The 14,830-nt window shown below is 36.2% G+C and overlaps 1 protein-coding gene across 5 annotated transcripts in view; it reads left to right on the top strand.

The window, feature by feature from the left end:
* Positions 1–14,830, top strand: part of ARID4B (AT-rich interaction domain 4B) — a 143,162-nt gene that overhangs the window by 68,324 nt on the left and 60,008 nt on the right. For all 5 annotated transcript variants that reach the window (XR_007122591.1, XM_047701444.1, XM_047701446.1 and 2 more), the window contains exons 7-8: positions 3,899–3,990; positions 11,945–12,083. Coding sequence is in view for 4 of the 5 variants with exons in the window: in XM_047701444.1 (XP_047557400.1) it covers positions 3,899–3,990; positions 11,945–12,083 (231 nt within the window). In the remaining variant the exon portion in view is untranslated. The remainder of the gene's footprint in view (positions 1–3,898; positions 3,991–11,944; positions 12,084–14,830) is intronic.

Here is a 14,830-nt window from a genome sequence, read left to right as displayed (position 1 = left end):
TGTTTGGGATCACTAATTCCATTAAGAAGCTACATACTTAAAGACTTAAATTTAAGATGTCCATGTAAGAGAATCACAGCCACACTTCAGTCAGTTCTGGTGCTAACAGTATGGGTTCTAGCCCTAACTGGCTTCCTGAGGGTGTTGACACTGCCTGGGGATTGGGGCATTTCTGCAGAGCTTGTTACTCAGAAGTAGTTTCATTAGCTGGTATTCGCTGTGCGTTTACTACTTCCTATGTGCAGTTGATACTCCAAAGAAAGGTTAGTTAAATCTCATCTCCATATTTCCTATAGCCCATTTAGGAAACAGGGCCATAGGCATGTCTCCCGTAGGCCTATGGAATTTTCTTTTAGCTTTAGTATAGCTAGGAGTGTCTGATTTTTGCTCTTTAGGTTTTAATGAGACAAATTTTACCCTTCCCTCAGTCTTTTCTCTCACTTGAAATAAATGTACTCCTACTTTCCTGGACATGATTTGAGGCTAGGGACAGAGATAAGGCTTCTTACTGCTCTAAATCTTCATTACATAGGGAAAGTAATCAGAAATCCTGGATATTTTCTTTCCTATAACTGGTGACTTACCAGATGCTTAAAAGAGAAATCCTAGTACTTGATAGAAGTCTCTGCTTTCACAAGAGCAACCTTAATATTAGGGGAGTGAGGTGGGGCATTTAATCCTTATGTTTGCTTGACAGAGGTGAATCTAGATTAATTTATTTTCTCTGTTTAGCAAATATTGTACTTTGAAATTTGGAGGAGGAAGCATAATTAGGAGTTAATAACAAGTGACTTCTTCTTCTTCTTCTTTTTTTTTTTTAAATTTTATTTATTTGAGGGGCGCCTGGGTGGCTCAGTCGGTTGAGCATCTGCCTTCGGCTTGGGTCATGATCTTCAGGGTCCTGAGGTCGAGCCCCACATCGGGCTGCCTGGTCATTGGGGAGTCTGCTTCTCCCTCTGACCCTCCCCTTCTCATGCTCTGTCTCTCACTCTCACTTTCTCTGAAATAAATAAAATCTAAAAAATAATTTTATTGGGGCGCCTGGGTGGCTCAGTGGGTTAAAGCCTCTGCCTTCAGCTCAGGTCATGATCCCAGAGTCCTGGGATCGAGCCCCACATCAGGCTCTCTGCTCTGCGGGGAGCCTGCTTCCTCCTCTCTCTGCCTGCCTCTCTGCCTACTTGTGATCTCTGTCTGTCAAATAAATAAATAAAAATCTTTTTAAAAAGTAATAATAATTTTATTTATTTGCAAGAGAGAGCAGAGTGAGAGACAGCACGAGCTGCGGGGGCGGGGGTGAGAGGCAGAGAGGGAGAGGGCAAATAGACTCCCTGCTGAGCAGGGAGCTCAATGCAGGGCTCAATTCCAGAACCCCAGGGTCCTGATCCTGCACTGAAAGCAGACGCTTAACTGACTGAGCCAACCAGCCACCCCTGACAAGTGACTTCTAGAGAGGTTTTATTTTGTATATTACTGTATTTAGACCAACTTTTGCCTCCAGATTTATTTTATTTATTTATTTTATTATTTTTATTTTATTTTTTTTTTAATTTTTTTATTTTTTTTCAGCATAACAGTATTCATTATTTTTGCACCACACCCAGTGCTCCATGCAATCCGTGCCCTCTACAATACCCACCACCTGGTGCCCCCAACCTCCCACCCCCCACCCCTTCAAAATTCTCAGATCGTTTTTCAGAGTCCATAGTCTCTCATGGTTCACCTCCCCTTCCAATTTCCCTCAACTCCCTTCTCCTCTCCATCTCCCCTTGTCCTCCATGCTATTTGTTATGCTCCACAAATAAGTGAAACCATATGATAATTGACTCTCTCTGCTTGACTTATTTCACTCAGCATAATCTCTTCCAGTCCCGTCCATGTTGCTACAAAACTTGGGGATTCATCCTTTCTTTCTTTTTTTTTTTTTTACAGCTTTATAAACATATATTTTTATCCCCAGGGGTACAGGTCTGCGAATCGCCAGGTTTACACACTTCACAACACTCACCATAGCACATACCCTCCCCGATATCCATAACCCCACCCCCTCTCCCAATCCCCTCCCTCCATCAACCCTCAGTTTGTTTTGTGAGATTAAGAGTCACTTATGGTTTGTCTCCCTCCCAATCCCATCTTGTTTCATTTACTCTTCTCCTACCCCCTATTTATTTATTTTAAAAAATTTATTTATTTGAGAGAGAGATTGAGGGAACAGAGGGCAAGGGAAAGAATCCTCAAGTAGACTCCCTTACAGAGTGTGGAGCTGGACATGGGGCTCTATCCAAGGACCCTGAGGTCATCACCTGAGCTGAAATTAGGAGTCAGATGCTTAACTGACTGAGCTACTTAGGCACCCCTCCAAATGGTTTTTAAATGCCTGACTTAAGCTGAATTTGCAAGATTAGATTTTATGTCCTGTGAAAGTTAATAGTTTCTGTCTTCTGAAGGAATTGATCTTTATGTTTGACGGGTAGTACCTTTTCCCTATTTCAGTATCCTTTGTTGTTGGATACATAGATCTATGTACCTCAGGTACATTTACATATATTCTAATAAGTTATGCAATCTAACAAGTTATGCAAGATTATTAATATGGTTCCCCTTTCACATTTTATTCATCTTGTTTCAACAAAATTATCTTTTAAAAATAAAAGTTAAAAATTTCCTCTTAAATATTTACAGTTTATATTTAGATAGTCTGATTTTTTCAAATCTAAAATAATATATACTCTTTCACCCCGGTTTGTAACTTTGAGAAGTTTTTTTAAAAATTTAAAAAATTTTTTTATTTTTTTGAGGAATCTTTATCCTAAGTAGTTTCTCACCCTCACTTCCGTCCTGACAGTTTTTGTGGGGTCTTTAGTTCCCCTGGTATTCATGAAATTATCTGTAATAGCAGAGGTTCTATTGGAGAGGTGAAAGGAATAGCAAATGTATGGAAGATCTTAAAAATGCAGAAAAAGCAGCATTATCAAAATTAATATTCGGAGAATGAAGTTAATTGGGATAGCGTCTTCAGATTGAGACCTTAACTTTTTAGTTACATAAACCTTTTAAGGAAATAATGGCAAGAAAAATCCAAGAAGTATCTAATATTGAGAAGTGAAGGGAATCTTTCCAGGATTCCTTTTTTTCTTCATTCTGCTTGTTATTAACCAACAACCAATTCCTCACCTGGAAATCATTATTTTAGGATGGGGTGAGGGACAAACGGTTTGACATGAACTGTCAGTTGACAATAGGAAATGTTTACTTGCTGATCATTATCTTCATACCAAGCACCGTATTGGATGCTGCAGACTAAAAAGGAAGGGAAAATTAAATGTAGAGAAGTCAATATTTACATATTCTTTAAAAAAGGTGTATTGCAGAAAACGTTTGCAAAGTAAATATATATCCTATCTAAAGCCTTTTTTCAAACAGTTGATGCTTTTTTGGGGGATAATTTTGTTACCTGTTAAGAATTCTATATTATGGGTTATGATTCCCTTTGAGCAAAGAGAAATTTGATTTGCAGTTGACCCCAATTGAGATGCTAGGTCCTTACATATAGATTTCTTCTCTCTCCGGTCTATTTTCTACTGAGCTGTGTTTTATTTTGTATTTTAATCATTCTTAGAAATCTGTCAGCCTTCAAAAAGATAATGAAACCACAAAGAAAGAACAACTTAATTTTTTTCACTCCCTCCTCTCACCCCCGCCCCCCGTAATGGGTTCATTCATCTTTATTCTAATATCTTTGAAATGACAGTTGTCTATCTTTAGGAAAGTTGTATTTTAGTCTTCCTTGGGGACAGTTTTTAATCTTCAAATCTAAGCATATTCTTAAACTGATTTGGTTTAAAAAGGAAAGAGAACTTGCTACGTCATAACTTTGATGGGTTTATGTTCTTACCCACAGACATTAGACCAGCTCCCACTCACCAACCCTGAACATTTTGGCACTCCTGTCATAGGGAAGAAAACAAATAGAGGAAGAAGATCTAATCATATGTAAGTCCATTTTCATAACTGTTAGTTGAACCTGAATTCATTTCTCCTTCTAGTATTGTTTTAAGAGTTACTAATTTGAAATTGTACTTTGCAAAATGCTAACTGGATCTCGTAGCAATTTCAGACTCCTTAACACGGTGCTTGAGATTCTTCACGCTCAGCCAGTCTTAAACAGCTGCGTATCTGTCTGCCGTTTCTCCCTGCATGCGCCTTGGTGCTGTAGTCAGAGTGGAACCAGTCAACATTCGCTGGATACATCCTTTGTTTTCCTGATACTTTGCTTTTATTCATGCTTTTTTTTTTTTTTTTCTTTCTCAGATGCCACCTTCCATGTCATTATCTCACTCATTCAGTCTCCCAACAGAAATGCTCCCACCTTTATGTGAACTGTTTTGTGTCTCCCTACTCTTTCCTTGAAAACAGACCTGTTTTCTTTCCTCGAGCTCTCTAAATTCTTTGCATTTATCTAATGTCAAAAACAGTATTTCATCTGTTACTGTCTTTGTAGTATTTGTTTTCTCTTCCTAATAATCTTAATCTCCTTGACAGAAACCATCTTACTTATTTTTACGTCTTACAGTTGTGACATATATTCTATCAGTTTAACAAATTACTTTTAATGGGCCATGCATAGGCTCCAAAAGTCTTTAAATTAAAAAGGATCACAGGATTGAAGGGTTGTCAGAGATAAACAATTTTCAAACAGTTTGAGAAAGAAAAATCATTTATTGCGAAGGACTGGGAGGCACAATGGGATCAGACTTCTCCATAGTAATACCAGATGCTGGTAGTCAATAGAATGTGGAGTGTTGGAATGGAAGTCTCTATTAAAAAGGTGGACTTGGTTACTTAATATGATGGAACATTGGGGGGAAATTAAAGATACGATGATAACAGAGAAAAAGTAGCAAAGGCACTAAGTAACTTCCCCTGAAAATTGTATCAGAAAGGAAAACTTAGTAGGATGGAGGGAGAGGAGGTGGCTTAAATACAAAATTAAGTCCTAGTAACAGTAGGAAGTCGACAGAATGATGCCTACAATGTATAAATCAGTATAAGAGTATTATTTAGAGATAAGGTACTAACTATCAAAGAAACAGCTGGAATAGTTAAAAACATAGGTGCCTCCATAGGAGCAGGTGAAGAAAATTGGGAAGGTGAGTTTTTAATGTATTCCATTGGAGGTTATTTTAGAAACAATTTTGAACATTTCACCTGGGTAAAATTCAAAAATTTTAACATGTCTAAGCCCAAAAATTATCAGAGTGGCAGTTAAAAATAAATATTGAGTCGAATTACTGAAATCTTTAGCATAAGTGAATGCTTTCATTCAGTATTAAGAATCACATATTAAATGTAAGTATGGCTCAGCTTTGGAGATAGAAATCAGATCGAGTAAGCACTGTCTCTCATATTGCGTACTTTCAGCCTTAGAGGAAAGTGATGAAGATAGGTATTATTTTTATCCATATTAATAATTGGGGACATTGGGCTCAGAGACAATGAACACACTAAGGAACACACTAAGGAAAGGACAAGGACTTGAACTCACCCATGCTCCATGGGCCTTTTCCCATTCAACTGATTGACTCTTACTTAGATAGAGTAGTACTTCAGTTTCTTTCTAAAATTGTTCTAACAGTAAATAAATAATGACTCATTGGAAGGAGGAAATTAAAAGACTAATCCTTACACTGAAAAAATATTTCATATTTGTATTTTCCTACTATACTTGTGATTCAGACCATGCTTTTTTTTCTTAACTCTCTGAAATTTTTAGAAGATGTTTTTCAATTAATTACTAAGTGAATAATGTCTCTCACTTGGGATTTAGCTTGCTGATGACTTGAGTATCTTAGGGTATTCAGGGTGTAACTATTATTTGCTCTTCTCCATACAACTTGTTCATCCAGAAGGAGAAATAAATGAAAAATGTATGTTAGCATTACTCATATGAAAGCATCCTGTTGTCATTATTTGATGTTACTGTGATCTAATAATGTTATCAGTTTTTCCAGAGGGATGTTTTATTGCCGTAGACTATTCACTGAAGCACTTACAAGATAAACCTTTCAATGTCTCTTTGAAAATTAATGACTTCAACTGTGTATTAAAATTTTACCTACCATTGCTCATTAGAGTCTTCCATAGTTTTGGTAGTCAACTTCTAAATATGATCATTGATATCAGAATAATGAGGTAGGGTGTATTTGATGTAAAATTATTTCATTATTGTAGATTTCTACTTCTCTAGCTTTTGAGAGTGGCAATGTGGCTTGATTGTTGAGAGTGTGAATTTTGGAGCCAGGTGGCCTGGGTGTGAATAACTCTGCCATTTCCTTGCTCTGTAGCTTTGGGCAGATTACTTAGTGTTCATGCCTCAATTTTCTCATCTGTAAAATTGAGATAATAGTATTACCTATCTCTCAGAATTGTTGCAAAGATTAAATGAATTCATACCCTTAAGGTGTTTATATAGGAAATACTGTGTAAATACTAGGTATCAAACGTCATGTATTGAATGCAAAAATTTTCATCAAATACCAGTATGTGACTTGACTTCATTCATAAAAATATTTATATGTGTGAGTATATAAAGATACTGCTTACAATGTTTATGTCTGATAAGTGGAACTGGTTTTGGCTATATTATTTGAATTTTTTGAAACAATATTTCCATATTTTATATTTTATATATATATTGTAAGAAAAACAATTTTTGTGTCCATCAAAAATTCTTTTTAAATTTTGAAAAATATTGCATCTAATATTTAGACATGTTTTATCTTTCGTCAACTGTCACCTACACATGTAAACATAAATTTGAAGTAAGATAATTTATAGAGTATCACCTAGAATGATCTTTAAAAATGACCCAGTGGGGCGCCTGGGTGGCTCAGTGGGTTAAGCCGCTGCCGTCGGCTCAGGTCGTGATCTCGGGAGTCCTGGGATCGAGCCCCACATCGGGCTCTCTGCTCAGCAGGGAGCCTGCTTCCTCCTCTCTCTCTGCCTGCCTCTCTGCCTGCTTGTGATCTCTCTGTCAAATAAATAAATAAAATCTTTAAAAAAAATTTTTTTAAATGACCCAGTTATGACATATTAAAAAATCTATTAGCTGAGGTCTCCCTTTCTTGAAGATGAGACTAAAGCTTGCAGTTGTCACTGAGCAGGTTGATCTTTGCTTTCTGAAGAGTCCAGCAGACATTCTAAGTGATTTTCCTGTTGAGAATCTCTGTGTATAATGAAAGATTTGCTGTTGGGGTTGTATTGCATATGTGCAGAGTAAGAAGGCCAACCAGAGGTTGAGAATTAACTCTTACAGGAAACGAAGCCTTTCTCATCTATAATCTTGTTTTGCTTGCTCTATTCCTTCCCCCTCACTATGGTGGTCATTCTCATTGCCAAGAGATGTTATAGTGTTTTCGCTTAGCACTTAATGCCATGGTATGTAGGCACCAGAGGCAAGTACCACAGTTGGAAATTCCCTTCTCCTTTATTATAGTCCCTCAGAGTTCTTTCTCCCCTTTCTGAGTGTTTTTCTACAACAAAGTCTTGGACCTGGACCTTAAGGTCATTTATCTGACCTACATTTCCTCTTCCATTACTCAACTAAAAAAGTCTTCATTTGATTCTCTGATTGTCTTTTGAAATTTAATTTTGTACAAAGATAAATAAGGTTATTTCTTCCCAGGCTTCCCCAGACTCCATTGTTTACGAGTATATCACTACTTTTATTTTCTTTTAACAACTTTTAATCCACATGCCGGTTAATGTGCCTTCAGATATTCCAAAATTGATTATTTTTGTTACCTTCCTTCAGTTGAGTTTTATTTATATTCTATCTTAAATTACTTAATTCAAATATATTCAGCTATTTTCTTAAGATTATCATTCTCTATTTTAATTTTTTAAAGCAAGTTATTGATCATTTAATCAGCGTTTAAGTTGATTGAATTTTGCTGTTACAATTTAGCCACTGAATATAGATGTTTTATTTCTGCCTAAAGAATAGAATAACTGAAATCATAGAAACATTTGTGTACCCTCACCCCTCAAAAGTGTTTTCCAATAACCTGGCAAAAGTGCATATGCAGCTGCTACAGTAGAAATCAGTCTGCTTGTTATTTTTTTTCTCCTTCAGAAAAAGTGTAAAGCATAAGAAAGCTTAAAATGGTTCTTGATAGGGATTGTGTATGGGCAGGGATTTTACCCATTGACAGCACTAAATACTATATAATAAATACTTGGTATTTATATAGGTCTGCAGATCTTTAAAAAATGTTTTTCACTGAGTTATAATTAACATGCCAAAATTCAAGTGTCTAGTGTGTGGTGTTTTTAGTATATTCACTGATTGCATAACCAGTGCCACTATCTAATTCTAGAAGTTTTTTTTTTAATTATTTGCTGGTTTTTTTTGATATGAGAATTTGATTCTAGTTTCCTTCTTGATTAAAAACTGGGGAAAAAATAAAACCCTTTTATTGGTAAGTATATACATGACCGTATGTTCTATGTTTTAATCTCTAAAGAGCTGTACATTGTTAGACTTCCTGATACTGACTAATACAGGTTTTTAATTTAGTGTACAAAATTTGACACCCAAGTTACTTGCCTGAAATCATAAGGATCATTGAAGTTGGTTTTTCTGGTTGCATCTTGTCATTTGCTGTTCTTTGGCACACATCTTGTCTAAAGTTCTTACTTAATTCACAGTTAATTTACAATTAATAGTGATGTGCAGTCAGTTTTAAATAATTAGTGTGGTAAACATTTCCGTGTAGTTAGCTTTGTTTCCAGTGGGCATCAGATAATCATGTCACAAAGACAGTGCATTATTTCATTCTGGCTCTCTAAACAAATACGATCTTACCACCAAAGAAGCAACGATGTCAGAGGGCTATAACACCAAGCAGGTTCTCTGCTTGCTCTGTGTTTGCTCCCTTAAAATATTTTTAAAAATTATTTTTTATTATTTTTACATTTTATTTTTATTTATTTGAAAGAGCACATGTGAGCTCGCGAGCAGGGAGAGCAGCAGAGGGGAAAGGAGAAGTAAATTCCCCTGCTGAGCAGGGAGCCCAAAGTGGGGCTTGATCCCAGGACCCCAGCATTATGACCTAGCTGAAGGAAGATGCTTAACTGACTGAGCTAGCCTTAAATAAAATAGTTTTGATGCTCATTTATTTCAGTTCACTAGTTTACTGAATATCTTGGGTAAATTATTTCCTGGCTAAGAGTCTTAGGTATAGACAGTTGTGTGGTTTATTCTGGTTGTGTACATGATACTGCTTGTATACATTTTATGATTTTAGGAAAAATAAAATTAGAAATAACATAGTAGAAAGAAATAAATCTATTCAGTTCATTTATTTACTCAACAGATATTTATTGAATATCTATGCTTGTGCCAAGCACTGTTCAGGTATTTGGAATATATCAGTGAATAAAAGGCATTGATAAAATCTCTGCCCTTAGAGCTTATATTCTCGCATATATGGGAGATAGGCGATAAAGAAAAATACATAAGAAAGAACTAAGTAGATTATATTAGTATGATGGATTTGTAAATGCTGTGGGTAAAGAATAAAAGTGAGGAGAGATTGGGGCAAATTTGAATGAGAGGGTCAGGGTCACCTAATTGAAATGACAATTGAAAAGATACTTAGAGGAGTCCAAGCATTTCCAGATGTTGAGTAGAGCATTCCAAGCTGTTTGACTGCAAAGGGGAGTAGAGAAATGAGGTGGCAGCAGCTGGTGGGGAAGGTGAGGTCAGGGGAATTTTTTTTTTTTTTAAGATTTTATTTATTTATTTGACAGAGAGAGATCACAAGTAGGCAGAGAGGCAGGCAGAGAGAGAGAGGAGGAAGCAGGCTCCCCGCCGAGCAGAGAGCCCAACTTGGGGCTCAATCCCAGGACCTTGGGATCATGACCTGAGTCGAAGGCAGAGGCTTAACCCACTGAGCCACCCAGGTGCCCCAGGGGATTCTTTTTTTAAGTCGGAGAAATAATAGCATATAAATAACAGTATGCTGGGGGGCTCAATGTAGTAGAGGCAGAAAAATTGATAAAGGAGAGAGAAATGAGCACTCTTGGAACAAAATCTTGGGGTGGGGGTCAGGAAATCTAGTCCATAAATGGGCACTGGTTTTAGAGTGGAACTTGAACATTTAATATGAAAGGTGAATAGGTGTTCTATGTAGGCAGTCACTTTTTTTTTATATGTCACTTTCTGATGTCTGAAGTCTTCACACTTGTTAAGTCTTAAGAAAGAAATAAGAATTTTTAGAAAGATGCAGATGACTTTATGAGGCAAATAAAGCCCAGTTTTCTCTCTGTGTTTTACAGATTTAATATATGTTATCCATGATATTCGGACTTTCTGTCTTGCTAATGATAATGACATAAAAAGTGTCCCTTAAATCCTAGCTGAGTAAGTTTTTTATGACTGCTTTGAAAAAGCAGCAATTATGGTTTTAAGGTTGGTTGTCTTCTACAGTCATTAGAAAGTGAAGAGATAAAAGTCATTACCCTTGAAAAACACTTCTAATCAATTAGAGCTCAGACTTGGGAGGTCTGTCACTATTATCCCAAGCTGTGTGCCTATTTTTAAGGTTTTATGCTTTGCTAATATGAAGGTGTATTGGTTTTTCCTACCTTCTACTTACTTCCTATGTCCCTACTTAACACTGCTTTAAGTGCCATTTGAAAGAATACTAGTTCTCAGCAGCAAACTTGAAAAATTTGCTTTGTTTTTAACAGGGACAATTTTGAAGTCACTTGATCACTGAAATCAAAGAGTGATATTTCCCATATCATTCCAAAATGTTTAGTATTATTATAGTAGTTTTTGCTTTCTTTATAATTATGCTGAAATATTTAAAGGAGTGACATGTTGCCATCTCCTTGGAAAGGCATCAAGACAAATTTTTAGAGTATATTAGATTGTCCCAGTCAACCAAATAGTTAAATCATGTTTAAGGTTTTTAAAAGTAATCCATCAGTTTACACTTTTTCTCAGTGAACTTGGTCAATACCAACTATCTCAAAAATGTTTTCATCCCTGTAGGTAATTAATACTAACCATTCTTCTATTTTATTTTGTAAAAAAGAACCTATATTGCAGTCTCTTCATTTCTTGTATCTTCACTTACTATGGGCGTTTTGAGCACTCAGTTGTTAGAATCTTTCTTTTCTTTAACACTGGTGTGGGCTTTCTTGGAACCAGATTCAGAGTAGAATTTTTGTTTTATGGGTTTTTTTTTTTCCTTTTTAAAAAGTTTTTGGTATACTTTTGTCTAACAACAAGTGGATGGTTTTCGATAATTTGTTTTTCTGCTGACAGTGAACTTCTTTCTAATTTTTAGTCTAATATACAGTGGAAACTGAAAGGAATTTCTAACATAATACAAAGTAACAGTATTGTACATTTTATCAGTGCCTAGTTTGTGTATATTTGATATTAAGGATAGCATTGGTGATCTCTTATCAGATCGTCTTCTCTCCCCACCCCAAGCCCCCAATAAATAAAGATCTTTCTTCCCCTTTTAAAAATTAGCTTTGTATTGGGAGTATAAAATTACTAAATTTAGAACTTCTTTAATCTCAGAGTTGGACCTAATATATTTTAGTGTAGTATTGGGATGTTTTGTCTTGGGCCTTTAGCTTTTTGAGGGTTTGGGGACCACTGTTACTCTGTTCTATTCTTACCCCTTAACTTTTTAAAGTAGCACTAAATAAACCTGAAGGATGTCTAGGAAAATGATATGCTTTCTTCTAATGATGATCCTTTTTGTTATTCTTTAGAAATATAGAAAACTTGAAAAATTTAAATTTGCTGTTCTGTAGGTTTTAGAAAATGGAATAAGATTTGTAGAATACCTTTATTTATCAGTGCGGCATGCTCATTCTTTGTGGAGATAAATGGAAATATCTGATTTTTTTCTTTCCCTAGACCGGAGGAAGAGTCTTCTTCATCCTCCAGTGATGAAGATGAGGATGATAGGAAACAGATTGATGAACTGCTAGGAAAAGTTGTGTGTGTAGATTACGCTAGTTTGGATAAAAAGAAAGCACTATGGTTTCCCGCATTGGTGAGTAACTTCTGTATAAAAGAGTTTAATTTTCAACTATTTAGGTTCATGAAAAAAACAACTGATAATCTTACTAGTGGTTTTCTTAGGTACAGAGTAGGGAAATGGTACTAGCATCATTTAGTTTACACAAAGATTACTTTCAAAATTGTCCTTGAGTACCAAGAACTCTTAAAGTCATCCAAGAAAGGCAAAATTACAGTAATTTTAAAGGGTAGGGATGCGGGAGTTCATTATACTGCTCTATTTTGGGTAGAAGATTCATAATGCAAACTTTTAAAACTTCTAAATTCATCATACGAAAGACTGTAGAAGAAGAGAATCTTTTTTCTGCTGTTATTTGCAAATGATGTCTGTTTATCATTCTTTTCAGTGAACGTGATTTGTATTCTTTATCCTGAATGCTTATCAGCTCACTGTTTTGCACAAAGTAATTGCCCAATAAATGTTAGCTCTTATAATTAAAACTTGTTATATCTTAAAATTAAAACTCAAAAGGGCAATTATTTGTTTTAATAAATGTAAATACTTTATGATACCTTCGTACCTCTGCATATATCCATCTACCCATCCTAATAGTTATTGGATGCCTGCCACCTGCAAGGATAGTGTTAAGACCTTTACAAGGACTACGAGGCAGGTAATATTATTTATCCTCACTTAGAGATCAGGAGACTGAGTATTGGAAAGTATTAGAAAGACTGAGTGTTAAGTAACTTGGTTAATGGTGAGCTGAAAACTTAAGTATTAGGGTGTATGATCATTTCTTTTTTCCCAAAGCACTAAGATTCTTTGTAAGAATTTCTTTTGCAACATGTTTTAAAAATCAGTTTTGTGTTTCTTTTTCTAAAATAACAGGAATATTAATTTTTTGCTGTTAATATATTCAGTATTAAGATTCTCTCACCCATAGTTTCTAAGTAATTTCCTTGGTGATGAGAAAAATATTTAAGGATTTATGATGTTGAATTGTCAGTAATTAGTGTAGGAACCATCACAGTATTATATAAAGAATCTTAGAATTATTCATATATGTAATCCTCCCCCTGAAATTGGATAGTGGATGAATAATTTTTATCAACTAGAGTGTAAAATTGTGTTGTGGATCAAACAGTCTTGACATAGTCACATAAATAGTATTTGGGGTTCAATTTTTAAAATTAGTTTTAATAAATTGAGTAAATTTTGCAAGTGTTTAGTAACATCATTGTGTTAGGAAGTAGCCCCCATGTGTTGAGCACCTGCCATGGCCAGGTACTATGTGAAGCTGGTTAATATAAATAGTCTCATTGAATCCTAACTGAGACTGAAAAAATAAGGGGTATTTACCCTATTTTTTTTTTTTTAAAGATTTTATTTATTTATTTGACAGAGATCACAGTAGGCAGAGAGGCGGGGGGAGGGGGAAACAGGCTCCCAGCTGAGCAGAGAGGCCAATGCGGGACTCGATCCCAGGACCCCAAGATCATGACCTGAGCCAAAAGTTAGCGGCTTAACCCACTGAGCCACCCAGGCACCCGTATTTACCCTATTTTAACAGGAGGAAGTCTTAGCTTCCATGACTCACGCAGCCTTCCTTTTCATTTTCCTTCACTGTTTCTCCTCTAACCAACCTTTAAATGTTGTTGTGCGAGGTGCAGAATACATTACTCTGTATTCTCTTTAGGGTGATATCATCCCCTTTTATAGTATCGGTTGCAGAGTTATCAGATAAGAATGCCTTAGGGACCAAGACAGTCACACACATGGGTGAACAGGATGAAGTATGGATTATTGTTCCTGAGGCGAAATGGAAAGCGAACCCATTAACACACCACCACCAGCGCTGGCCAAAGCTACCATATGTGTAGTTTTTGAAATGCATAAGAGAGTGAGTCCTTCAATAGCTCAGTTGGTAGAGTGGAGGACTGCAAAATCCATGAGAAAAAAAGAAAAAGATTTTGTTCACAGTTTTAGACCCAAGTTTAAGCCCCTGATACTTAGGCTATTGAGTCCCAAGTTTATATCTTACAGTTCATACTTCCATTCTGACCTCTGGACTTGGGTATCTATTCAGTTTCTCCATTTGGATGTCCTTCAGCCATCTCAAAACATAATAGGTTTAAAACTAAACGCATTCTCTCCTCCCTCCTTCCCAAACTTGGCCCTCCTCCAGTGTTTCCTCTCATGGCGAATGACATGACGTCATTTGCGCAAGACAGAAGCCTGAGCATCCTCTGCTCAGTCAGCCCTTCACTCCCCTAATTGCCTCTGATACTCTCTTTCCTTTAATACGCCATTGCCACCGCTCTCCATCCGAGTTGCTGCCTCTCTCCGAGGGGTGGTTGTGGTAGCTTCACCTCGTTCAACTCGTGCCCTTCTCTAGCCCATTTTCTTTACAACAGCCAGAGTAATTTTTCATTCCATTTTATTTGTTCTATGCTATTTTATTTTATTCTTTTTTTAAAGTTCTATTTATTTAAGTAATCTCTACCCCCCCACGTGGGGCTTGAGTTCAAGACCCCAAGATAAAGGGTCGTATGCTCTTCTGACTGAGCCAGCCAGGCACCCCCAAAGTAATTTTTATTTATTTCATTTTCTCAAAGTATTTTTATTTTATTCTTTTTAAAGATTTTATTTTTATTTATTTATTTGAGAAAGAGGGTATGAGAGAGAGAGCAAGAGCATGAGAGGGGAGAGGTCAGAGGGAGAATCAGGCTCTCCGCTGAGCAGGGAGCCCAATGCGGGACTCCATCCTGGGACTCTAA

This window comes from Lutra lutra, chromosome 14, assembly GCF_902655055.1.
Source record: "Lutra lutra chromosome 14, mLutLut1.2, whole genome shotgun sequence".
Lineage (NCBI taxonomy): Eukaryota > Metazoa > Chordata > Mammalia > Carnivora > Mustelidae > Lutra > Lutra lutra.
Note: the sequence above shows the minus strand (reverse complement) of the source record. Positions and strands in the feature narration are given on the sequence as shown.